We start from the raw sequence: 27,489 nt of genomic DNA on the forward strand, positions 1-27,489 counted from the left end.
AATCTTTTCCATTTGCTAGAATAGCAGTGTCGAGTATTAGGTTTTCTGGCTTCCCAGAGGATGTCCATACATCTCTGTGGGAGTTGTAAATGTCCAAATTCTATGATCTCAGGAGCCAGGCTGCTAAGTTCATGGTCTGAGGGCATGGATGCAGTGTCCTGCCCTTGTCTTGTGACAGCATGTTGTACGGGCAGGGAAGTTTCACTGGGGGAGATAGGGACATCTCCATCAAGTGAGCGAACCAAGGTTGCCGTGCCCACATTGGGGCCACTAGTATCATGGTAACCTGCTCCTGGTGCATCTTGTGCACCACTTTGTTGAGAAGGGGAGTCGGGGGGAAAGGCGTAAACAAATTTCCCTGACCATTGAATCGACAGACCGTTCCCCTTGGACTGGTTCTGGGGGTACCTGGAGGCGTAACTTTGGCATTGTGAGTTCTCCAGGGTTGCAAACAGGTCTATTTCCGGGAATCCCCATTGCGTGAAGATGTCTAAGACGATGTCTTCGTGCAATTGCCATTCGTACTCTTCGGGCAGGGGGAAGTCTCTGCTGAGTTTGTCTGCTAGCAGATTGAGTTCCCCTGGTACATGTTGTGATAGTAGGAACATGTTGTGTTTGAGAGCCCACTTCCATATATTCTGGGACAGCTTGGACAGTCCTGGAGAGTGAGTGCCCCCTTGCTTGTTGAGGTAGTACATGGCTGTGGTGCTGTCTGTGAGGACCATCACTGTCTTTCCTTGTAAGTGTTCCTGAAAGGCTTTCAGTGCTTTGAACACCGCTAGTAGTTCCAGCAGGTTTATATGCTTGGATGCTAAACTCGGAGTCCACACTCCGTGTGCCGTCTGATGGGATAGGTGAGCCCCCCCCATCCTGTAAGGGATGCGTCTGTGGTTAGAGTGGCTTCCACTGCGGGTGTGGCAAAAGTTTTCCCTAATAACAGGTTTTCTTTTGTCCACCACCGTAGCGAGAGAACCAAGGCCTGCGAGACCACCACTAGATCGTCCCATTGTCCGCTGGCCTGACACCACTGGCTGTAGAGCCACTCTTGCATTGGGCGCATGCGCAGGCGCGCGTGAGGTACCAAATAAATACATGACGCCATCATCCCTAGCAAGCGCATTGCTTTGCGTACCGTCACCTCTCGGCCTGCTACATAATGGGGAATTTGAAACAGCATGTTTTGGACCCTCTCGTTGGAGGGGAATACGAGGCCGTCCTTTGTTCGAATTAGAGCCCCTAGGAATTGTTTGGTTTGGCTGGGGTCTAAGCTGGACTTCTTTTCGTTGATGGAGAAGCCCAGTTGGGACAAAAGGTCTACGGTCTTTTGGGTATTGGAGAAGCATGTTTCGTAAGAATCCCATGTTATGAGCCAGTCGTCGAGGTAAGGGTATACCGGGATGGATAATCTGCGCAGGTGGGCCGCTGCCACTGCCAGTACTTTCGTGAATACCCTTGGTGCAGATGCTATCCCGAAGGGTAGTACTCTGAACTGGTAGTGTTTGTCCTCTATTTCGAACCTGAGGTATTTTCTGTGCGATGTCAACATTAAAATATGAAAGTATGCATCTTTCATGTCCAGTGTTGTCATGTAATCCCCTTGTGATAACAGTGGGATTACCTCCTGTAAGGTCACCATACGAAACTTTTGGGGTTTGACAAATATGTTCGCTGGGCGCAGATCTAATACAGGGCGCATGGTTAAGTCCTTTTTGGGTACAAGGAAGTACACTGAATAAATACCTTCTGTTACCTGTGATAGGGGGACAGGCTCTATAGCTTCTTTCTTCAGTAGTTCTTCCACCTCTTGAAGAAGAATGGAGAGGTGTTGCGGTGTCATGCGCCGGTTCCGTGGGGGTTTGTACTTCGGGGAACCGTTGAACTCGATGCAGTATCCGTGGGCTATGGTGGATAATACCCAACGGTCTGACGTGATTCCCTCCCATGCTGAAAGGAACGATGTTAGCCGGCCCCCGACCGGTGATGCATGGGAGGGGACCCGAATTTTCGGGTCATTTGCTGGTATTGGGCGTGGAACCTCTGGGGCTGGAGCCACGACCTCTTCCTTTGCCACGGCGTTGGCCTCTTTGACTGAACTGGGTGTTACCCTGGTTGGTGGGCCAGTTGGAGCCAGAGTAATATTGTTGTTGTTGATTCTGCTGCTGTCTTTGGCCACGAAAGGAGCGTTTATTACCATAGCCTCGCCTGTTAGGGGGCCTAGAAATTTGATCAAGAGTCTTGATGGTATCAAACTCTTTTTTAGCATGTTCTAGGGCCTCATCTACTGCTTTCCCAAACAGATGCGTCTGTTCAATGGGTTTATTTATGAGGGAGGCTTGGGTTTCGGGCTTAAAACCTGAATTGCGTAGCCAAACGTGGCGCTTGAGAAGTATTCCCTGCACTAGGGAGCGGCCAGCCGTCTCAGCGGCATCTAGGGAGTTCTTAACGATGCCCTGGTTTACCAGTGTGCCCTCTGATATTATAGCTAGCAGGCGAGAACGCAGAGGTTCAGGTGCTTCCTCTGCTTCGCTGCGCAGCTTGTTCCACTGTGCATCTGCGTAGCTAGCTAAAAGTGAGTTGTTATTAGCAATTCTAGTAGAGAAGGCGGCGGTCGTGATTCTCTTCCCCAGTGCGTAGAGTTTTTTGCCTTCTTTGTCTGGAGGTGCTTCACTAGTGGATAGTGGCACCCCTGCTCTTTTTCTTGTGTTGGTAACCACAAGGGAGTCCGGAATAGAGTGTCCTCTGATGTATAAAGGGTCAGAGGATGAAGGGCTGAAGAGCTTTTCTATTCTAGGGTTGACCCCTCTTACTAAAGCTGGGTTAGTAAGGGAAGGAGAAATTCTTCTTTTAATAGAAGCCAGGAGTGGAATAGATTGGCTAACAGGGGCTTTTTCTTTGATGACTTTTTCTACAAAGTCAATGTCTGGAAGAGTTTCCCCTGTATCAATCTCAAAATGCGCTGCTGCCTTGCGCAATAGTGCATTGAGGGAAGGTTGGTCATCTATGGGAGAGGAGTTCCCATGTGAATCCTTGAGAGGAGAAGGGAGAAAGGCATCAGGGTCTGAATGTACTGATGGGGATTGCCAAGGCTGCACTGACGGTGAATGCCAGGGCTGCGAGGTAGCTGTATCCTCTCCAAACCCTGTAGCAGTGGTGTAAGGATCTTCTTCGAACCCCTCTTCCTCAAGTTCTACCTCTTCTTCTCCACCCAAACACTCCTCATCTTCTTGGAGGTATTGCTCCTCCTCAGTGAGGTCAACCAGCCTAGGAATCTTGACTCTAGGGTCATCCTGTGGCCATTCTCTTTGTCTTTTGTGAGTGGGTGGGTCTTGGTTTCCTAGAAACCTTTCCATTTTCTCCATGCAAGAATGGAGTCTTTCAAGGGTCTCATGGGGTACCCCTGAATAGTCTAGAGGGGGGAAATTAGTGTTTTCGCCTTCGAATCGTTTCGAACGCTCCCACAACGTCGACGAGAGGTTCCCGTCTCCTTCTGAAAAGCCTTCAGGTAGTTCGGAAGCGTCCTTTGGAGAAAGGGGCAGTTCCTGGCTACTTTTGTGTTTTTTCGACGCGGTATTCGACGTTTGTTTCGTCGTCCGCGTACGTTTGTCTTCGGCGACAATTCTCGCTAGGCTCTCGGCCACGATTTTGTCCGTCGAGGGCTCTGGTGTCGACGTTGTGTGCGTTGCGCGTTGTACCTCGACGGTCGCTCTATGGAGCGTTGCGTCGGATGTTTTTGGGGTAGCGCCCGTGTTAGATGGAAGCCCAATCGCTGGTCGCGGCTGCGTTTGCGGGTGGGGCTTGTGACCTTTACGGTCTGCGGTAGACGCCGGAGTGCCCTGCGTCCCCTTCGGCGCTGATGGATCCTTCGTTCTCGACGAAGAAGAGCCGTGGGTAGTGTGTTTAGCCTTATGGGGTTTGTGTGCGTCCTTGTCGCCGGGGTGTTCATCCCCATAAGCAGGGCGTGAGCCGAGCCCGTCGGGGCCGGGGACGGACGACGAGGAGCGGGAGCGCTCCTTCTGGGGGTTCATGACTTCCGTAACGGACGTCGAGTTATCGCACTCCTCGTCACTTTCAGTAACAGCGGCAGCGGGTGAGGAAACTGACTTCGACATCGCGTAGTCCGCCCACCTCTTAACCCTACGTTCTTTAAGAGTCCTGGGTTTTAAGAGCTTGCAGGCTGCGCAGCTGTTCTCTATGTGATCGAGGGGTAAGCAACGATTACAGAGCTTGTGCTTATCTTTCCAAGTATATTTGCCCCTGCAGCGTGGGCAAAACTTAAATGGTGTCCTCTCCATAGCTGAGGCAATAATAGCTGGCGATAACAACCCCAAGGGAAAGAAAAGGGAGAAAGAAAGACATTCTCAAAGAGAAGAGACAAAGTTCTAACCCCCACTCTCCCTACTGTAAGTTGGCCGTCGAGGCCAGGCCACGTGTTCGGCAGCGCCGAAGGATCTCCTCCGCTCTTCCTCTCCGTCGAAAATCAGTTCGGCGGAGAAACAGCTTCACAGCTAACGGAGGGGAGGGATCGTTATCAGTATATTAAGTTATGACAAAAGGACCGAGGTCCGTGGTAAGTATAGCAATGTCTCTCTAGGAGCTCCGCGAAAGGCGACCAGAAACTGGGCGGAAAAAAACAATCTGAGGGACCTCGACGCGTGAGGGATTGTGGGTACAACGCACGTCACTATAGGGATAGTGTACAGACACGCCTTGTCGACGTCCCCTTTTCGACTACGAAAAACAAAATGCAATACTCCGCAGTGACCACTGGATGTCGGACCTATGCACAGCATGTGATTCTAAGCAGATTAACAAACATCAGAAACAGTATTATCTCAGGCGGCACTTGTAATTGTAGGGGGAATTACCTGTCAAACCACATGCCGCTATGGAATTTTGAAGCATTGTGCAACGCCCTAGGTGGGAGGGCACAGAGGCTGAGCCAAGAAAGGCCTCAGACATGAGAGGATACAGCTTGGGTCGTGCACCTGAAGACAGCGGCGTCAACCTCAGAGATCCCTCTAGTAGGCACTAAGGCTTCAGCCGGATGGCTGGTAGTCACAACACCCGATTCACCACATGGAAGTGAGCTGTGGTAGGCTGGGAGACCCCGGCACCTGTGCCGGTAGCAGTGTTGGATCTAGCCAAGGACAGACTCTTTGAGGTGGCACTCAGCGATCCCTTATCCCCCACGCCCTGGGGTAGAAGAAGAGACGAGCCAGATTGCCTTTCCGAGGACAGCCTGATAGGGCCACTGTGCTCTTCAGCTTGGGAGCCGGTAGCCTGGAAGGCCACAAGCCTGTCTCTGGACCGCCCTGAAGAGCCCCCCCCGGTACCCTTGGCATGGGAGCCGGTAGCCTTAGAGGCCTCAGGCCCGCCAGAACCTAATACGAGGAACCCCAATACGTGGAACCCCAGGGAAGAGTCGCTGCGCTGAACAGAGGGACTACCTTGTCTTGACGTGAGGTCCTGGAGACGAAGTCCTTGAGGTGGGGCGAGGAGAAGTTTGGAAGATCTCCATCCACTGTGGCAAACTATTATTCAATGCCCTGTGACTGAGTCCCAGTCGTGGTCGGGCCCCAAGCACTCAAGTCAGAGCATGGGTGTCCGAGGCCGTGAACAAACGGTCACATGAGGCACATCACATGAAGCCTCCTGCGGATGACATGCGCTGGGGGAGGAGAGGCACCAAAGGGAAGGCAAATAAGAATTGCAAAAACACAAACGGGGAGCATACGGAAAGCTAAAAAAAGTATCTGCTCTGGCAGCCAGGTGCGAAACCGTCCATGTGGAAAAAGGGACTGAGTTAAGGCGCCGAAGGGCAGGGCCTCAGCGGGGCATTCCCATATGCTACACTAAATTTAACGGGGTAGCTCTCATACAAAGCTTGAAATAGATTACAGGGGGAGGACCGCTACAGGTGCTCCGAGTACAGGATGGAAAGCACTTCCCGCTACGGGACAGCGATTGGTACAGATACAAGAAGAGGTTACCAAAGCAATGGGATACGATCCAAAAACTGAAACCGCCCAAGGATGACACGGGCGGGGATCGTCATGTTCAGGGAACCAAGCCCTATTACCCTTCATGGACCTGAGAGACAAAAATCGCCTGGGCTAGGGGGAGGAATATACATATTTGCGCTTCAGGCATGCAATGTCAACCCAGTTTTGGGACAATTTAGACCTACCGGAAAAAAATGTGTTCACAGAGGCCCTCCAGAGGAAAGGGATATCAACCCTGTATCAGGCTATAAACAACTTCTCACTTCCCTCCCTCAGCCCCCCACCAACTGTCGATACTAAAAGAAAAATGGGAAAGAGACCTGGAAAGTGAAGAGTGGGTGGAGGCCATGGTGGCGGCGAGACAGGTGAACGGATGCTCGAGGCGGAGGCTGATTTAGTATAAAATACTACACAGAAGATCTCTCAAGGGAACGGATCTTGCAGGGTGGGCGATGGGTATTCATACTGTGCAAGTTGAGAATGTTACATGTGTTTTAACGCAGAAATGCTAACAGTTATATAAAGCAAAAGCTAATTTTTTCGCTACCAATGTTTCCGGTACCGTCCCCATGTTGGGTGTTGCCTACAAGGATGAAGGAAAGTGGACGGACGACATCTCATTTCTGGGTCTAAAGGCCCACTGTAGAGTAAGCTATCGGTTTATGCTGAAGGGTGGTTCTCTGTAGGAGCATTGCCGTCATCACTACTCCGTTGGGGTGGGAAAATAAATAATATTCTGCACTGGGGCTGTGCATATTGCTCCTTTCAATTCTTCGAATGCTTCCGTCATCTCCCCTGTCCACTTTAGCTTACCGTTCCCCTTTGGGCTTCCCTGAGCCCGCTTAAAGAAATAAGTCTAGTGTTTGCTTCTTCCCGTTTCTTTTCCTCGCATTTCTCTCACTTTCTCCTGCATTAACCGACAATGTACTATAGTCAACTGAATTTCTGACCAAGGCTTCGCCCCCCCATCCTCATTTATTCAATTGCTTTTGTGCCTGCTCTGGTAACCCCTGGCTTAGCATGTGGTAGAATAAACCCACTGTTTTATCCCACGGTTCCCGCATCTAAGACGCCAAACTTCCTGTATCGCCTGAAAATATTGAAGTGGGTCTTCGTCCTGACGCATTTTGCATGCCATAATTGCGGTTCTGTCAGATGTGTCTGTGTACTGTACCCTCAGAGCCTACCATACGGCTGTTCTGCAGTTATTGAAAGGTACCCAGTCATGCTCTGTCACTGTGGGATACCCTGCTCATTTCCAAACATGGTCAGCTACCTCTCCAAGAATGGGAGAGAATAAGTTCTTCATCATTGCCAGTGTCATCCCTGCTGTCAGTCTTTCTAGTTCATAAATCCATTTCCATCCATAAGTCCATCTGTTGCCACAGTATATATTGTGGTCGTCCACCGCCCTTTTCTTGCAGCGGAAACTGTCAGTCCACACCTCTTGTCATATTTCCCAATGTCTTTCGTAGCTAAAAATGCTCTTGTCATGCTAGTTCTCTTTTGTCCTGGTAATGCTCTCAACCTCCGTGTGTATGGAGTAAGTTAATCTGCAATATGCTATCTGCCTTTAGAATGCTCAAGGTGACCCTCAGGGTCTAGCTTTCCTCTTTCGGTATCCTCCTCTACGTCCCATAGAGTCTCCGGTCTTACTTCCTTGGAGGGGTGGTGTGACCTCCTCCCTTCATCGTCATCACTCGCCCCTAGGTCCTCGTTTGACTCCATTGTGCCCAAACTGTCATCACTGCTTTCACACACTTTGTTCTCAAACTTAACATGCATTTCTCCCATCGTCTCCCCGTTCTGTCCAGCGAATCACACCCACCCCTCAATGGAGATTCTGATACACTCCTGCTTGCCTTAGAGGCAGAAGCACTATCCCTCCAGCTTCTATACAGTATAGCTATTCTACTCCGTATTCCTGTTTCCTCGTCATTAAAAGTTTGTGCTCTGTCAATGTCCTCAACCACCTTGAGGCGGCTCTCTCAGCTTCTATCGCTCTATCCTGTCTTTTGCCCCTCTCCTTCCTCTGCATCGACATTCAACAATTCCCTCAATTTCCATTTTCCTCTTCCCTCTCCAATTGCAAGTCTCTCCTTTTCCTCCTCAGCCTCTCATCGCCTTCTCCTCTGTTTCTTTTTTCCCTTTCCCCCCATCTCTTCTACTTTCCCTGCCTTTCTCAACCGTTCCTGTTCCTCTCCTCCCTTCTTCCGTTACCTCTGCCCATTCCCCGTCCTCTTCCTCCATCTCCTTTTGTTTCTTAGCTTCCTCCACGTTTCTGGGCTCCATTACACTCCTTCCATCTAGTTTACACAATATCTATTCTCCCACACCCTCATTCGGAGGGAATGTCGTCTTATTGTCCCCCATGCATCCCAGAGTCACCTCCTTGCCTACACTCAACTAGGCTTGCAGATCGATTTGCGCCTTACGCTCATCAATCATAGCCAGTCTTTCCATTCGCCCAGCTTAGCGCCACTATATGCATCTTCGCTACTATACAGCGGTGGTGCATACATGGGATTAGTGTGCATTTAATTCCTTCAAGGGGTAAAATTCCTGGCCTCCTCTTGGTGCGTCAGCGGGAGGAGGAGCCGTGGGCGCTCCCCCCATCCCCGTCATCTTGCTTGTTAACCATCTATTATCTCTTGGATGGATCCTCTTCCTTGCCCTCAAACATGTTTCATAACTCAAATATTGTGCAGCTTAATTTCGTTCCCTTATATGCAGCAGGTAAATACATGCTCATGTTTTGCAACACAGATTTCGAAAGCCTGTCCTCCTGGGGCCATGGCCTTGCCCTTTTGCCCTCTATCATGGGTCCATTCCTGCTATAGGATGGAAGACATTTTTTCTTCAAAAACGGAGACAGCCGACACGTGTTTCGACCCCCTGGTCGTTGTCAAGGCTGTGACAAGTTAAATGAAACACCCAATGATTGAACATAAAATAATCAAACCAAATGTTATTAAACATTCATCCCATGGCAGAAATAAAATAAGGTTCAAGATGATATCATTATTACATTATTAAAAGACATACCATATTGTGTCTCAGGTCAGGGACGGAGGAATGGAGTCAGATGGAGACAGGTGGGTTTGGAGAAAGATGAGAGAACGCAGGTAAAAGGGGGAACCACAAGTTAGCCAAAATAATCAGAAAAATGAGTCGCTGTATTAGATGACAATACCCAGACAGTAGATTTGACCACCATTACACACACTTTGTGGTTTTACATACATGCAAAACATGCATTTCTCTTTCTTAAACATACATTGATTAGTATAGTATGCTCATGGAAATTGTCAAACTTTCATAGATGCCGACACAACTGATATTAAGATAAATGGGTTCATCAATTGCAAAACTTGTTATGTAGTATAAGCTATTATATTATGTTCAATCATTGTGTATTTCATTTAACTTGTCACAGCCTTGACAACGACCATGTCGGCTGTCAGTTTTTGAAGAATAAATGTCATCCATCCTACTATCTGACTCTTCGGAGTGATATACTACTCGATACTAGAGGAGTCTTTAAATTAGGGACTTTGTGCACGAGATACCTTCCCGAACCTGAAATCCATTGTGTTATTTGTTGACAAACTCTGTGGAAGTTTGAGGGAATTTGTGTACTTGCTGCCACCTATCGTCTTTTTCGTAATATAATTGGTTTAAGAGACAATATTTTGTGAGTGGTAACTAGTGCACCTGCAGAGATCGATCCCACAACAATAATCAAGCCCATGCCTGCTATATTTGCATATTTTATCCCGATACCGCGGAAGGGACTTGCACAAGTGCTAGGGGTGTGTCCCCCATTGTGGCACGTCACTCCGACTGCTGATTTTTACTTACCTCAAATCGGGATTTATTTGTACGCTTCAACAATGTCAAATTCAACATCACAATTATTGTCAACAATTAATCAACGTCTCCAAAAACACAATCGCTTCTGCTTTATTCCACCAGCCTTGCTGGCTCACCTACACCAGCAAGAGCAAGGGTGTGCTCCACCCACCGCCCACACTCTAGTCTCTGCCCTCAAAGGCCAAGCCACACCTCTCTAGGAGTCCCTCGAGCTCAACCCAAAAATGGTACACCAACCTTACCGTTTTCTAAAAAGCTTCACCTCCAGATTATTCTGCTACAGAACACTGTTTCCGTTTTTCTTCAATAATTCGGTGCTCCACTGCAGGCCGTCACCTTTGAGTCAATGTGCTGTATCCTATGAACCCATACGTGACATCATCAACCCATGTGCATGAACAACGGTTTAAGTACTTGATTATTTGAGTGCACTCTTAAACCCCTGCAACACACTGAAACACCACAATACAAAACAGCACAAATACGGCTGTCTTCCGGCAAATTTTTAATTCACAGGGAATCCATCTCTTGAAAGTGCCCAATCGGGGGCGTGGTCCCTCATCTACACCATAAAATAGTATAGGATAACCTTACATTTGTTTTTTCAATTCTGTAACTTCAATAGGGGACTCCCTTGTGCAACCTAAGCCAACCACCTAGCCACAGGAAATCGTCTCATCATCCGTAACCTAGCTATCGCTTGGAAACAGGGTACCTCATAAATAACAAAACACGACAACAACAATATTTCCTCTCTCAAAATTTATCACATTTTTTTCGGACTTGTACTACCACACTCCACGTATCCGTTGTAGCCCTCAGAAGTTGTTACTCCAACAATCTGCCACTCTGCCTTCTGGTCTGCCCAGCGTCCCACAGGGAGTGGGAAGGAATTTCACCAAGCGGGCTCCCGACGACCGTCTCAGTTTCCATATGTGGCCAGTTGGCCCGGTCCTTGCGGGTCACAACACATCCCCTTCGAGCACGCTGCTGGGAAAAAAAACTGCATTTGCACCAGGGGTCTTCGCGACCCTCCTCTACTACCACCTGAAATCAGGCGAAGGATTCCTTAATCTTCCTAATTACAAGCAAACGGAACTGTACATAGGAAATCCTCTGCACCAATAACATTGTGACAAATGTCACCGTTTATTGAAAGCTTTCGGTGCAGGGATAGAGCTATGGACAATAAGCCATTCTCCAATACTTTGTTGTTTTCAGGCTCGACTGTCTTAAGGCCCTGCGATGTCACAAAATATGTTACTTTGCAAAAAAAAACAAGGGAACATGGGATTGGTTAGTAAGGTAAACTATATATGGAGTACACGCGGTTAGTGAGCCTATATGCTAGGCCATATCTGGTGGCTCCTCCTGTAACCACATTCTAAATGTTGCAACTACAGGTATATCAGGTTAGCGTGGTGTGACTGGTCCTCACAACAAATTTTGAGCTAGCGTGGAAGGTGGATAGGAATTGGTCAGCAAGGGTCTTCTCAGCCTTGGAAGGGTAGCAGCCCATGAGCAACTATTCGAGGTGTTGGGCACATCCACAGAGGTGCTGCTTGTTCCCAACAAGTTACCATCGCTGATCATCTGGGCTTTGAGACAGAACATTAAGCTTCATCCTGGTATTACTTTTGTATCATCTTGCCTTCAGTTGGATGGGAACAACGATCTCTGTCTGGCTCCAATGAATAGGCCCGTTCTCAGGTTCAGATCACGTGTGTAGGGACCAAAAACTTAATTTTCTTGCTTCCATTTATGCAGATCTTTCAGCTTTTACTCTTACAGGTGTCCCATCTCTTCTAAAGACTTTAAACTTTCCCTCCCTCTGTGTCCTTGGCAATGCTGTGCACAACAGCTGCACTGACAGACTGGTCTGTGAGTCTCAGCAAAAATTATGCATGTCAGGATTCTCTCTGTATTCTCAACTTCTTCCAGTGTCTCCTATTCATTTCAATGTGGATGTGGCTTCCATCTTTTTTTAAATGGATCTTTCATGTTAGTAGCATTTAAGGGTCAAGGATCAGTTCATATGTATACTTGTGCAACTTGCAGTTTCTGCACAGCAAAAGTGTGTCTGTCCTTTAGCTAGGAGTCATAAGCATGTTCTTCGTGTCTAAGAGCAGTGTGGCCTAAGTGTCTGCGTAACGTTGTGCAGGAATGCGTGTGAGCTTCAAGTCCAACGCATCTACGTCATAGTGTTAGCTGTGACAACATCAGCTTTCTTCGTGGTTACAGTCAATCTACTTGCTCCACTGACTGCAAATGTAGCTCTTCAACGTCATCAGGATAGGGTCTAAATGGCTGTCTGAGTAAATAGCGTTTCTCAAATCTGCGGTACATTGATAATTGGGAGAATGGAGTCAGGAATGATGTACGCCTTTCATTTCTATGGCGTTGAGATGAGGGTGGGACCGGTGCAACGAGGGCAGCGTTTAGTTCTCCCTCTTCGTGGACCGTCAACAAGGATGGCATAGACAGAGGCCATAGTAGTGGATGAGCAGCAGTTCTCGGAAGTGTGTTTTGATGACCATTAGGGTGCTGTCACCGCAGCAGTCACTGGGGTAAAAGTAGTCATGCACGAAGATGTCATGAAGTACTACATTGTACTACACATGTACTACATTGTACATACAATGAAGTACAACTGTATACAATGAACTACAATGACAATTAATTGTATACAATGAACTACAATTGTAATACACACGTACTACATTGTACATACGTACCTTCCGAGGCGCTGGGCCTCCGCTCATTGTCACATCGCTGAGGCATCCTAGACGTGTAGCCATATAGCTGCAATGGGTAGCTGAATCCCTGAGGAGACCAGATGCCTCTACCGTACAATCCGCTACCAGAGGGGACTGGATCATCTCGCAAAGCCCATTCAAAGGGCGAAAGCACGGGCGGCCCAGAGTTTGAACCAAGATGGCCACCAACCTGGCAGGCTCTGCCACATGCCCCTCTGCCATTTGGAGGCCTTGCGCCACACTCTGGGCAGCAGGGCCCAAAGGCCAAAGGCCCTGAGCCACGAGATGCCTCAGACACAGGACGACACAGCTTGGGTCTTGCACCCAAAGCAGAATGGTCGACCTCAGATCACTCTGGTAGGCACTGGGCCCTCAACCAGTAGTCCTAACGCCCGGACTCATGACCTCGGAGCTAGCTCTGGTAGGCTGGACGTCCTTGGCACCTGTGCCGGTAGCCGTGCTGGATAGAGCCGAGGACGGACTCTTGAAGATCCCTTACCTCTTGGGGTTGAAGAAGAGTACACAGTTGATTGCCCATTCCGAGGACAGCTGGTAGGGCCCCTGGGCCCCTCAGCTTGGGAGCCGGAAGCCTTGGAGGCCTCGGGCCTTTCAGAACCTGAATCAGAGGAACCCTGATCTGTGGGAACCCCAGGGAAGGCATTGCTGCACTGTGGAGCTGTGCTGGACAGAAGGCCTACCTTGGCTTGACAGGTTGTCCTGGAAGCACTTAAGGTGGGGCGGAGGAGAAGTGTGGACTATCTCCCTCCACCACGACAACAGATTCTTCAATGCCCTGTGACCAAGAGAGCTTCAAGCCGATCATGTGTCCCAGCGGTGGTGGGTCCCCAAACACGAGGCCGAGAACGAGTAGTCACATGAGGCACATCTCGTGAATCCTCTTGCAGCCAACATGGCTGGGTGAGGCAAGGTACCTAAGGGAAGTTAAAAAAACATTGAAAAACTAAAACTGGGAGCAAGCAGAAGGCAAAAAAAAGTCTCCCTGCTGGCTGCCACGTTTGACATCAACCATGCAGAAAAAAGGACTGAGGTGAGGTGTCGGGGTCACGATTCCACAACCATCACAAAATGCATTGCTGAACATGAAAAACTCCATCACCCCAATTGATAAGGTACTCACCGCATTGGTCTAGAGTAAGGACATCACATTTTTTCACTGCATTTTTACCACAAATTGGTAGATGGTGGGTTGGGGTAAGGTATAAAGAAAAGGGGGTTGAAGGTTAGGTAGGGCGGAAGGGTTGTTTTACCCATGATCAAAAAATGTGATGTTTTATCGATCCAAAATCCAATAACATTTCCCCCAAACAAGCCCGAATTGACCAATTCACCTCACGGTTTATTAGCACCCTTACACTGCAAACAAACATTCAAACACTGTACCTTTATATCTACTAGCCCCACATTAACCTTGGAGGAGAAGCGCAGAGCTCAACATGCAGACAATTACATCTTTAGCTATATCACACATACTTCCAACATCAGTGGCTATCCTGGTATCCCAGCATTGTCACTAACAGATCCTGGATTTCCCCTCCCAGATAACACATATCTAAGTTTTACTGCCACAAATCAAGTAGAAACACACATATTGGCATGCAGGACTCAACCCTACAGCTTTTACATCTGCCTCCCACTCTACTCACATGCCGACACCCTCCCTTTTTCTTATAGAGCCATGAACAAGGCCACCAAAATGGCAGATGTGAGCTATACAGAACCACCTTCACATTACATAGGGTGTGCTCTTATTTCATTGAGCAGTGTATTCCATATATCTTTCAATACAAGTTGTAACGATTCCCATCCCATCCCATCTGAGATCTAACGACTGTCAACTCCTAGTGTTACCCTGCTAAAACAATACCAGAGTAGGGGGTAGCAGCTTCCAGATCCTAGCCCCCAAACACTGGAACGCCCTCCCCATTAACCTCAAATTAGAGACTTCCTTCCCCGGATTCAAAAAGCAACTAAAGACATGGTTGTTCAATCAATACTAGCACACTGTCGAACGGACACTAGCGCAACCGCGTCTACCTCTGCATATATTGCTTACCCATGCCTGTTTGATTATCTGCTTGTAAATGTTGTCTAATATGCTATTCCCTCAATTGTATGACTAATTACCAAGATGCCTGTAAGCACGCTGTGATGCACCAGGGACTGGGCGTGTAACAAATTAATAAAATAAATAAAATCCCACTGTCTGGATTTGGAGGTTTGAAACAAAGAAGTTAGATCACATCTCTTCATAGTCAAAATATGTTCTGTATCTCCTTCATGAAGCACTGTGCAAGTCCAGTCAGAGGAGCAGTGCATCTCACCACAGTGCTGGATGCAGAGTTGATGACAATGTGATTCAGGCAGACTTCTACTCTGGCAGAGTAGACGTCTGTAGCCGTCATAACGTGGGAACAGCTATGTGGCACTGGCCTGTATTAGTCCTCAAGGGGCAGTGTAATGGTCACCTGTGTAAGAAGGGAATGCAAAATCTAATTTAAAAGAACTGCATTAAATTTCACATGAACTTTTTAAGTTATTACACAGAGTGAATCCACGACTGCCAACCTGCTATCAGCTCACAAAAGTACACAACCACTTGCCAATTTGCTGGAGTAGCAACATACACTAAGAAGGTACCCTATTGTATTAATTTTGGAGTACTTTACTCCATCGGGTGCTCTGAAAACACTTGTGTACGAGCGCGATATAAATAAAATATCAATATCACCGCGTTCTCCGTTGTTACAGGTGCATATGTGGAAATACAATTAAGAAAACCAACCATTTTCACATGATTGAAAAAGGTAACTTACTGCAGCGCCTGCTGGTGTGTGAATATGAACTGCGCATTTAATGTCCGGTCGAGCTGAATAGATTGCAGAGTGCAACGTAAAGCCAGCTTGATTGACACCCAGGTTTGTGCTTCCTCGATCCACAATATCTCCTTGAATGTTAATTTTGACCTGACAATATGAGAAAAGAAAAAATGTATAAACAATGTAAAATGGTGTTTAAATTGCTTATCAAATCACCAGTACCTGAGATGTTAAATGGTTTTGCCAACTGTTTACTGTTCATGCTATTTCTATACAGACATTACCAAACCATGAGGAATCCTTAACCACTGAATGAACACAAACAGCTTTTAGTAGCTAAAAATACCATTATGCTTGCAGCTTTACCGTATGCAACACCTACATATATATTTGCTTTATGGTGCCAATCAGTTTCAATTAATTAGAAGACAACAATAAAGAAGGGTAACATGTCTATAGTTAAAACAAGAATGGTGTGGTGATGTTGGCATACATTATTTGGCAATTTATGTAGCAGCATGCCACGATGGTGACCTCAGGTGCAGTGGACATGATACAGATAGCTGTTGAAAAGCCATAACTTCAAGGATCCCCTAAAGATCCAGTGAAGTTACATCTGCAAAGGCAAAGAGATTTCCAAAGGATAGCTGACAGCAAGACAGGGACTTAAACACATGTATTAGCCTTACAAAAATAAAGGACAGGCAGAGTGAACGAAGATGTGTGATGTTGTGGGGAAATTGCAGACGAAGGATAGGAATTTGCCAAAGTGGGCAAACTAGACAATGGCATCTGTGTCACATGTGATATGCTGGTGTACTGGGTGCCATCAGTGGCTCCGTAATGCTTGGTGGTTCTGTAGGTCTGTATGCATAAGAGTTTGGTCAGGTCCATTCTAGTTTTGCCAGGATTAATCTTAGGCCAGCTGGTTTTCAATCATTGACAGTGAAGGGACTGCTGGTGGGGGATGAACAACTATCATTCAAGCCAATTATAAATAATTTTGTCGTCTTAAGCATGCATATACACAGAAGTTACTGATAATGACATGATGACATGGAACATTTAAGAGAAGAATAGCTAAACAGGATTTGGGAGATAGCAAACAGTTACAGCAGAAGCAAGGGATGGAGGTGGGGGGAATAGTGGCAGTGAGTATCAACAGTAAAGGAAGTAAGGAAGAAAACCAATAGAGGGCTAAGTTTTATATGGTTCCTAGTGATTGCATCGAATGCAAAAGCATTGAATGAAAACCATTGAAAAAAAATGCATTGAAAATTGAATTTTTTTTTTTTTTTTTAATGGGGGTTCCCCCCCCCCCCCAACCGCCGTTTTTTTACCCCTTAAAACCTATTATAGTAAAAAAAAAAAAAACCTTTACCTACAAAAAGTGCATTTTTTTGATGCTTTTGCAGATACTATGTATTCAATGCAATGCCTGGATACCGTTTTATATGCTTGCAATGGTGTGACAAGGATTTAAATGTTGTGGTCAGTGTCATCAAATATGGCGGAAAAAGGTCCTGAAAGAATACTGTGCAAATATTACGAATTTCTACGGTTATAGGTCATGCAGAAGGGTAAGACGTAGGAAGAGTATTTGGTTGCACTACCAGGAAAGAGGTTAGCATGGCAGTTATCATGGATGGAGTGGATGTCTATGTGGGAACTCAATTGTTCAGTAACAGTTTCTCCGACCAGTTTGGAGGTGAAAGAAAGGGCAGAGATTTATATAGATGTTGGTGGGGTAGGAGGTGCATTGGGATTGTTTCTTAAGAAGGAGAGTTTCAAGCTGCTTTCAGTCTTGCAGCGCTTGGGCAGGAGAGTGGAATTAACAGGGTTGGTATAGGAAAGGGGAATGAGACGCAATGTCCTTAGATTTCTGGATGGAGAAGGTATGGAACTAAACTAGTACCCTCACTGGTAGACCTTTTCAAGGAGAAGAGTGGCGATTGAAGACAAGAATAGTTTGCCTCAAACAGAAAACGGTGTATTGCAATTTGGAGAGCTTTTCAAGTAGGGAGAATGTCTATTTGGGTAGTATGGTGTTCATGAATCCTGCAGTACTGTACTGTTTTTCTTTTATCCTACCTGACATTTGAGCGACAGGATTGAAAAGGATGCAATGGCAGTTGTCAGCATTTGCTTTCAGTGCACATTTTGTATGTTTGAGAGAGGCGTATTTTATGCATTGAAACATTTTGCTCAGGAGCATTTCGAATGAGACATGGAGGGTGTCAACAGCACAAGTGTTTAGTCATGGAAGGCAGTAAGAGCTAAATCAGAACCAAACAGAGGGGATATGTTACAGAATAAAAGTTATTTACCAACTGTAGCGTCGTATCGTCAGCTTTGCGGCTTCGGAATTTTTTTTTTGCCACAGCAGAGGGCGCTGTGCTCGATGTCGTAGCGTTGATGTAGCTTGAGGGCTGTTGTAGAGTGTCAACGTCATCCGTTGTATAAATGGCTCAAGCCGCCCGTTGGCTTCAGTTCTGTCGATATTCTTAACTGATGAGTTGACAAGGCGTCCCCTTAGACAGTAAGCTCTCAAGGAACATTGAGTGTAAAAATACGTAAACTGTACAGAGGTGTAGGCTGGGAGTGTCGATGAGGAATACGTGGGAGGAACATCCAATTGAAAGAACGTTACAGTTGGTAAGTAACTTGTTCTTCGAATGGATTGTGTCCTCCCACGTATTCCTCATCTTAGATAGACTCCCAAAGCAGCAAAATTTGAAGGAGGCAGTACTAGTTAATTTTACTCATGGACCATATGTAGAACAGCCTTAGCAAACAGACCCCCTTGGGATGAGGTGGAATCTAAACAATAGTGTTTCACAAAAATGTGCACTGACAACCAGGTGGCCACTGTACAAATATCTTGCACCGGGATACCCCTCTGAAGAGCCGTTGGAGTCACCATGCCCCTGGTAGAATGAGAGCTTAGTCCACGTGGAGGTTCTTTACTGCCAGTCTAACACTCTCCAATTGTTAGAATTATCTATCTGGATAAGGACTGTTTCGTTACTGCCAGGCCCAATTTGTGGCCGGTGTATCCAATAAAAGGTTGGTCACTTTGCCGAAATGTTGCCAATCTAGAAATGCAAAAGCTGAAAGCAGAGGGACCTTTTTGGGTCCAGACTGTGAAGCCTTTCTTCCTGCTTACTTGCATGAGGGGGGAGGATAGAAAGATGGCAATGTGATCTTCTGAGAAAAGTGAAAAGTCATACTATTTATGGTAGAAATGAAGGTTTGACTTTAAGTATAACTTTGTCTTTATGAAAGATGGGGCGAGGAGGCTTACAAGAGAGCCTGTAAATCACTCACCATGCGGGCTGATGTAATAGCCACTAGTAGGACTGTCTTCAAAGTGAGAAGCCTTAGCGAACAAGAATGCAAAGGCTCCAAAGGAATGCACACAAGAGATTTTAGTACTAAATTTAGATCCCAAACAGACTTGAAAAGGGACTGGAGGGTACAAGTTAGTAAGACGCTTTAAGAATTGAACAATCAGTGACATTTTAAAGTAAGATAACTCTTCTGAGGAGCGCTTAAAAATAGAAAGCACAGCCAAGTATCGTTTTATTGTACCAATCTGGAGGCCTTGATTGGCCAAACGTAGTAGGAACGAAAGTACCATAGGTGTACCACAAACAAAAGGGTCCACATTCTTATCTTTGCACCAGTTACTGAACTTGTTCCAACGACACCGGTACAAAGTCTTTGTTGCTGGCCTTCTGGCCGAAAGCAAAATCTCCATTACGTCGTCCAGGAGGTCGCAATCGTTCTATCTCAACCTCTCAGAAAGCACACCTGAAGGCCGATAGTCTTGACCTCTGGATAGAGGACCCGACCTTCCTCTTGCGAGAGAAGATACTCTTTTAGTGGAAGACGTATTGGAGGGAAGGTGGACATGTCCAGAAGGTCCGGTTACCACGTCCTCCTGGCCCGATCGGGGGCAATTAGGATCATGGTTTTCCTGAACTTTCTCTACCCCCTGATTACGTGAGGAATCACAGTGATTGGAGGAAACACTTATAGGAGTGGAAACTCCCAGTCCACTACGAACACATCCCCTACAGCTCCTATTGGAGGAAATTCCCTTGAGCAGTACAGTTCACACTTCCTGTTGACACCGGTCGCGAACAGATCCACTTGTGGGGGTTCCCCAAAGGGTGAAGATCTCTTGGACTTCCTGGCTAGTTCCCACTCGTGGGACACTGTGCTCTGCCTGGTTAGAGCGTCCACTGCGTTCTGCTCTCTGGCTAGTTGAACTGCTGACAGATTCCTTCTTGTATTGCCCAGAACCATAGCTTCATTGCCTCTATGCACAGTGGTAGTGACCCTATGCCTCCTCTCTTGTTGAGGTAGTACATGGCCACTGCGATATCTGTCATTATCAGGACATTCTTTCCCTGTACAGAGGGCAGAAAGGCCTTCAGGGCTAGTCTGATTGACATCAGCTCCAAAAGGTTGATGTGTAGTTTGGACTCCGATGGAGACCAACGACCGCGGTTTGTCAGTCCATTGGAGTGAGCTCTCCACCCCGTGAGGCGTCCGTCACTACTGTTATCTCCTGCCATGGTTGCCAAAAAGATTCTCCCTTGAGAATATTGTTTCTTGCAAGCCCACTATAGCAGATCTTGAGTCACTCTGGCCCGACCTTGCAAAAGATCTGACATATTCCTCGAAAATTGGGACCATTGAGTCCTGAGGGCCCATTGAAGGGATCTCATTCTCAATCTGGCCTCTGGCACCAGAAAAATGCAGGATGCTTTGAGGCCAAGCAACCTCAGAAAATCGAAGGCTGGTAGATGCTGGGCATTCTGGAACTAACTTTGTTACCATCTGCAGAATGTGGTGAGCTCTCACCTCGGGAGGCAAGGCTTTGACCGAGGAAGTATCCAGGACTGTTCGGATGAATTGAAGTCTTTGGAATGGATTCATATTTGACTACATGTAATTGAGGGCGAAGCCCAGTCTGTCTAAGAAGTGGAAGGTCATGCTCGGATGTTCCTGGTCCTGTTCGGGTGAACGTGCGCTGATTAACCAATCGTCCAGGTAAGGGTAGACATGAATCCCACCTTTCCTGGACTCGCTGCCACTACTGCCATCAGCTTGGTGAAAACACTCAAGGCGGAGGTCAACCCGAATGACAGAACTAAAAACTGATGGTGAGAACTGCCAATCGCGAACCTCCTGTACTTTCTTTGCTTGGGATGGATCGGGACATGAAAGTAAGCATCCTGAAGGTCCAATGATACCAACCAGTCCTTGAGTTGGAGAGCCTGAAGGATCGGAGAAAGGGTTGCCATCTTGAACTTGTCCTTCCCAAGGAACCTGTTCAAGTTTCTTGAATCCAAGATGGGTCTCAATCCTCTGTCCTTCTTTGGGATGAGGAAGTATGGGGAATTCAAACCCTTTTTCCTCTCTGCTACAGGTACATGTTCTATTGCACCTTTCTCTAGCAGGGTTATATTTCCTGCAACAGGCGCAGATCTGGAACTTTGACAGAGTTGTATCCCGGTGGATGGTCTTGAGGCCTTTTTTGAAAAGGAAGGCAGTAACCTTAAGCCACTGTTTCCAGTGCCCAAGCATTCGATGTAATGTCCTGCTATTCGTTCAGATGCTGAAAGATCCTGCCTCCCACGGGGTCTTGTGTGTCAAGGCCTCAGAGTGGCTTTGCGGCGGCTGCAGCAGCGGCTGAGGGGACAGATGGTGCTGGTGGGGCTAATCTAGCACCCTTTCCTCGTCCACCTCGAGGACATTTTCTTTGTCCTCTTTCACTAGTCTGTCCTTTGCCTCTTCCAAATGAGGAATACAAACTAAAAGGACGACCCCTCCAGGAACATGAGCCTGAGTAGGAGTGTTGCTGAGGTTGTTGTATGGAGGCGCTAAGTGACTTAGCCGCCGCCTTGGATGTTTGCAGCTTCTCCAAACTTTCATATGCCTTGCTGCCGAACAATCTCAAGCCGTCAAATGGCATATTGAGAAGTCTGTCCTGCACATACGGTGCAAAGCCCGACTTTCTCAGCCACGCAAACCTGCGGAGCACTGTGCTAGATGCCATGGACCGGAGGATGCTGTCAGCAGTGTCCAGTGCCGACTGAAGGCATTCCCGCATAGCCTCCTTTCCATCTTTCACAATCGCGAGGAAGTCGTCTCGCTTCTCACCCTCAGGAATGTGTTCAGCTGCTGCACTAATACAATTCCAGAGGGTGTATGTGAATCTTGCAAGGGTGCAGGTCACATTTGTTGACTTTAAAGCCATAATGCTCGAAGAAAAAAATCATTCCAGACTAGGCATCGATTCTTTCATCATCCCTATCTGGGGGAATAGAAGGGTATGCAGATTGTCTAGTGGATGTACCTGCCTGGACTACTAAGCTACCAGGTGTAGGATTTTTACTTAGTCAGGGTCAGAAAAAGGTGGTCTGTATTTCCTAGCTAACTTTTTGTTCACTGGTGGTCCAAATTCTGGGGTTTCTCATGCAGCCATAATGTTCCTCTGAAGTGCTGTGTGAAAGGGAAGAACAGGATCCTTTTGAGGACCTTGACTGAAAATGTCTGTCATGTCATCCTGTTTGTAAGTGGGTGAATTTCTGTTCCACTCCACGAACTCCACCACCCTATTCATAATATTTCTATATGTAGAGTGTGCATGATCAGTAGGGTCAGGCTTATCAAATTCCAACTCGGGTGACGTGTCTATATCACTAGCTGTTTGTAGCCAGTCAGAGGTCAGACATGTTGGACTAAGGGTCAATTAATTCTTATGGAACATTACTTGTACCATATTTTACCCCAAAAGGGAAAATTTCCTCTTCAGAGGATTGTTCCTCATAACAAGAGGCCATAGACTTGAAAAAATATTTTCTTGGCACAGAGTGAACATTTTTACCCGTGGTCTGAAGGCATTGACCTTGGTTTTGCTCGCAACAAAGGCGTAGATGGCGTTGATATTGTAGGCGCTGGCTTCGATAAAGTTGAAGGAGCGTTAGATATAAGCACCGTCGAGGAAGTTGTCGACGCTACCTTCGACACTTGCAACGGGTAAGTCTTCAACAGATGCGTAGAGGAGTCCTTCGACAGACTTCTATGCCGGTTTGTCACCCCACGCCATTTTGTCTGGCATCGCCTTTGGTTTATGCACCGATAGACCGGTCTTGCTCTTAAGAGGTGTCAGAGAGGTTTCTCTCGACGACATCCTCAATGATCTTTCACCGGATTGAGAGCGTCTAGTCTCTGACCTTCCTCTGTCATGTTTAGAATGAGCCGGGGCATGGTCTTCACGCGATTTCTTCGAGGGGGTCTGGACTGCGTTTTCGAAGATTCGCATCATCGAGGCTCTAAAGCCTCCCATTTTCTAGGGGAGTCATGTTTTGATGGACAGGTGATAACCCCTGTATCAGAGGACGACGAAGAAGAGGGAGATCGGTGACTCCTCTTCTTTGAAGACGAAGATTTTGTTGACAGACTCTTCGACTTAGATTTCTTTGATTTATGTCAGGACTTTTCCCTGGACTCCGCAGAGCCCTTATTTTTCTTCAAAGAGGTCTTTGAAGATGGCTTCCCCCTCCGCCAATTTACCTCTTTGTTCCTTGAGAGCTTTGTTCGTTATAGCCTGACAGGAACCGCACTTGTCAACTCGATGGCCCGGTCTGGGGCACCAGAGACAAACTTGATGAGGGTCAGTTATAGACATTTTCTTCCCACAATTCAAGCACTTTTTAAAGCCAGTTTTAGGGGTAGAAGAGTTAGATGAAGACATCTCGAAAGACTGAAGCACCGTTTTCGTACACGTGAAGGAAAAGCTTTTGTAAAAACTTAACTGAACTCAACGGGCACGGCTCAAGCCATTTATAGTACTGATGACGTCGACACTTTACGGCAGCCCTCTAGGTACATCAACGCCACGACATCGAGCACAGTGCCCTTAATTTCCGAAGCAGCCAAGCTGACGATACGATTATCTAAGATGAGGAATACGTGGGTGGACACAATCCAATCGAAATCAAGTTTAGAGAGATTGAGTCTGCTTCTTTACCTTAAGTAAGGTTGGTAGGACATTCGGGCTGACTGAGGCGCTGAATGGGATGCAAAAGTGTTTTGTCTCAGCCATAGGCAGAGGTGGCTATACTATGTGTTACGCTCACCTGGTATCCACGGGGGCGGCACGCGATACTGGATGGCGGTCTAAGCGCTATCCCAAACCCCCCTCTGCTTGGTTATGTGTCAGACGTTGGGTAGCACCTATAACAGGAGAATGAAGGGTTAAGATACTGGTTCTGTGATGGGTGGACTCCCACCTCCCTCTGGCCCAAATCCCTGCCCTTGGAGTTATTGCTCCCTTAGGTTTTTGTGCGTTGAACTCTCCGTCCTGCATCTCTATGCAGGGGCGCGTGGTTGATGCAGGCGTTCCGTGGACCTAGTTGCTTCACTGGTCCGTGTGCCCTTATGTCGAGTCCAGACAGGCTGTGACTCCGACTCTGCTTGCTGTCTTCCAGGTGAGTTATGTCTTTTCCGTCTTTATTCTGTCTTTCTTTCCCTCCGTCTTCTCTGCGTCTTGCTCCACTACGCTGTTCCCTAACAATGTCTTTATTTTCACAGGGATGGTTGCAATCTCGGAGTTGCTGCACCGATGGCGAAGACCACAGTGAGTTATTGATGCGGAGCGCTGCGCTGTTTATTGGTGTTAATTGCTAACCGGTGTTCTCATCTCTTCCTTGTACAGGTTGCGGTGATGTTCGGTAGTGATGAGCGATCGAAGCGCTGCTTGCCCAGGTAAGTGCTTTGTTAATGCTGACCGTGTTCCTCTCCCTTGCAAGTTGCGGTGAAACCCGAAGATGGGTGAGGTAAGAGAAGTGCAGGGTGCTGCCAGGACTCGCTGCTTTCCCAGGTAAGAATTGTTATTAATGCTGTCCTTGTTTCTTTACCTTTGCAGGTTGAGGCGAACTTCGGAGATGGGCGAGGTAAGCGAAGCGCAGGGTGGATTCAAGGCCGGTTACTTCACAGGTAAGCGTTCTTGCTTGCTAATGCTGTTCTTGTTGTTCGAGGTTATTAATGGAATCCGGATCTAGGGCTTCAGGATCGGCCACCGGAGAAGCAGATTAGCAGGAGCTGGACACGGTGAGCGTTACACTGCAGGAGTGCAGAATAACTCGAAGCGTGTTCTGCTATTTGGGTGTGGTTTAAATAGCCCGGGTAAAGTAGTTCCAGGCCAAGTAGTTCTAGGTCCAGCCACACCCAAAACACTAGACCGCATAGCTTGGTTCTAAAGAACTGAGCTGTGCAATAGGCCTCCATGTTGGATTAAGGTCCAAAACTGGTATTGCTTTATTCCCGATTATGAGCCTGGCGCCAACGGCGCCAGGACTGACTCCATGTATGTTTTGGATGGAGTTTTAAGGCCCTTGGGGCCAGTGTGAAGGGCTTTAGCCCCTCTACTGCCAGGGGGGCTGTTATACCCGACGGGGTCAGGGGCATGGATTGTGACACTATGATGACATCTAAGTGATAAATAAAGGATTGAGCCGGTGGCCAGCACAATGGCTAGGCACAGCAATCCTTTGTAAGATGTTAAGTGTTCTGCTCAATGAAGGGTTACATTAGTCTATCCAGTGTTGAGGCCTGACCGCAAACAACTGAAGACCACATTGCAAAGCCAAGGTGCAAGCAATGAGAACCAACTGTGACAAATCCCCAGATGTCGTCACTTCTCCACTTTGGGGAGCCCCTTCCCATGAATCCAGGGAGATGAGGCTGCTACCTGATAGCCCCCCTGGGGGTGGTGTTCAGCAGGTGAATCTCAAGGGGAGTGACAATCCGGGGAGAACATGGTATCCCCATAGTCTACCTAACCCTAATCAGCCTTCTTCTCTAACTATCACAACACCATCCCTAGTGTTCCTATCTGTTTCCTTAAAACCAGTAAGGTTAGGAGTACTGAGACACGGAAGACTCCAACTGACTCAATATGGGGTAAAGACAAATAAACAATAAACTTACAATCTCGGAAATAGTTGGAAAAAGTGTACAGACAGCAAACCTTGGATGCTAAGAAAGATTTCTTTAATAATGAAAGAGAAAACCGCAAATTGCACCAAGAAACTGTTCTGTTTTAAAATAATTTAAAAATCCCCATCTACAACCCAATCAGGTCCTTCATACAGAAAACGAATGCCAGACTATTCAAGAGACTTTCTTTGACAAAATCAATGTTGCAATGTTGTCATAGTTAAAATCTGACAACATTTCTTCAGATACCTTTCGTACCCCTGCTGTTCCAATTACAGAGCCCCTCCTAGAAACGGAGATTAGTTTAATTTCAAACCCATCTCTGCTCGAGATGGTGGTGCTTAATAAAATGCATCCACCCTCGTGTCCTAATGATATTATCCCTCCAAAGTTTGTGTTGGAAAACATCAGCATTTTTGCACCTTTCTTTAGCCGTTTCATTAATGCCTCTTTCTTTCACAGCTTAGTACCATATTCAGTGAAACAGATGGTAGTCACACCACTGGTAAAGCAGATAGGTGCAGAAACCACTGACAATGGGAACCTTAGACCATCACCAATGTCCCTTTTCTGTTGAAATTTATAGACAAAGTGGCTAGTGGTCAATTCAAAAGCCATCTAGAATTGCTTATAATCTTAAATCCCAGACAATCTGGATTTCGTGGCAATCAAAGCATGGAAAGCGCTGTGGTTGACCTCCAGACACAAATGCTGGACATGGTAGAAGGCGGCAAACCTGGTATTTTGATACTATTAGACTTATCCTCAGCATTTGATGGAACATGACAGGCTTCCATCAGCCCTCCAGAACGTCGGTGCATGCTCCAATTATCAAATGGGTTAGATCCTTTCTTGGTAACCGCATGTTCCATGCGGTCATGGACCAAGCATCAACTCTTCAGTTCAGGATCTTGTGTGGCGTACTGCAGGGTGCCTGTTTGTCATCTGCTCCTTTCAACGTTTACATCCAATCTCTAAATTATTGGAAGACTGCGTTTGCGAATTATATGGACGGCACTCAGCTTCTTATAGAACTGACAGGTGACTATCCCATAGAGTCAGACAAGGTTCAGAGGGTATATAATGTTGTAAGGAATTGGATGACCACTAATTGGCTATGCTTAAATAGTGCAAAGACAGAGCTATTGATCTTTGCGTCCCCCCAAGCTCGAGCAAAGTAAGACCCCCGTTTCTCAAGTTTCAGCATCGAGACATGACATCAGGGTGTCAGAATAAGTGAAAACAGTTGGTGTTTTCTTAGATGCATCCTTAGGAGCCGTTAGTCCGGTGGATAGTGTCAAAGAAATCCCTGTGGTTACTGAGGCTTGTGAGGCCTTGTGTGTCCCAGAAGAACTGTGAAACCCTTGAGAGAGCAGTAATCATGGACTACTGTAACGCCCTGTTTTGTGGTACCAGTAAACACAATTTACACAGATTGCAGGTTTTAAAGAAATATCAGTTTGCATTGTAAAGGATTGTTCCAAAAGGTTCAAGTTACATACCCGTAACTATTGTTCTCCAGCATGGGTCTGGCGAGGACTCCCATGCTCATGAATATTCCATGTCGTCATGCTAGGAATCCTCGGTAAAAGAAAAAACAGTTACACTTTCACTTAAAAACTATTTCTCCTCTAAACCAATCACTATCCTCTGGGTCATACTGCCCCGACCCAATAACATCCTCTTAAGCTCCTCCTCTGGCAGCCATCTACAGATTTGGTAAGCACGTAAAGTGGCAGTATGACCAAGAAGAGGGGACAGTTTGCATGTGAATCCATGCCAGACCCATGCTGGAGAACAATAGTTACAGGTAAGTAACTTAAACCTTGTCCAGCATGGCTTCTGGCATGGATACACACACTCATGAATAACAAATACATAGCAGTACAACATTACACAACCACAGGAAGTGGCAAGTATCAACAGAATCAATTCTTAGCTCCGGAACAGTTTCACCTCAGGTTGCGTAGCACTGCTTGGCAGACTCTGGACTCCTCTCTGGAA

General features: G+C 46.9%; 1 protein-coding gene across 17 annotated transcripts in view; it reads right to left on the bottom strand.

Annotated features, from left to right (window-relative positions):
* The window catches only part of LOC138516734 (alpha-adducin-like), a 1,748,171-nt gene that overhangs the window by 1,143,790 nt on the left and 576,892 nt on the right, over positions 1–27,489 (bottom strand). For all 17 annotated transcript variants that reach the window (XM_069632094.1, XM_069632098.1, XM_069632088.1 and 14 more), the window contains exon 7: positions 15,466–15,615. In XM_069632094.1, coding sequence (XP_069488195.1) covers positions 15,466–15,615 — 150 coding nt within the window. The remainder of the gene's footprint in view (positions 1–15,465; positions 15,616–27,489) is intronic.

This window comes from Ambystoma mexicanum, chromosome 6q (genome assembly GCF_040938575.1).
Source record: "Ambystoma mexicanum isolate Mex_15411 chromosome 6q, UKY_AmexF1_1, whole genome shotgun sequence".
NCBI lineage: Eukaryota > Metazoa > Chordata > Amphibia > Caudata > Ambystomatidae > Ambystoma > Ambystoma mexicanum.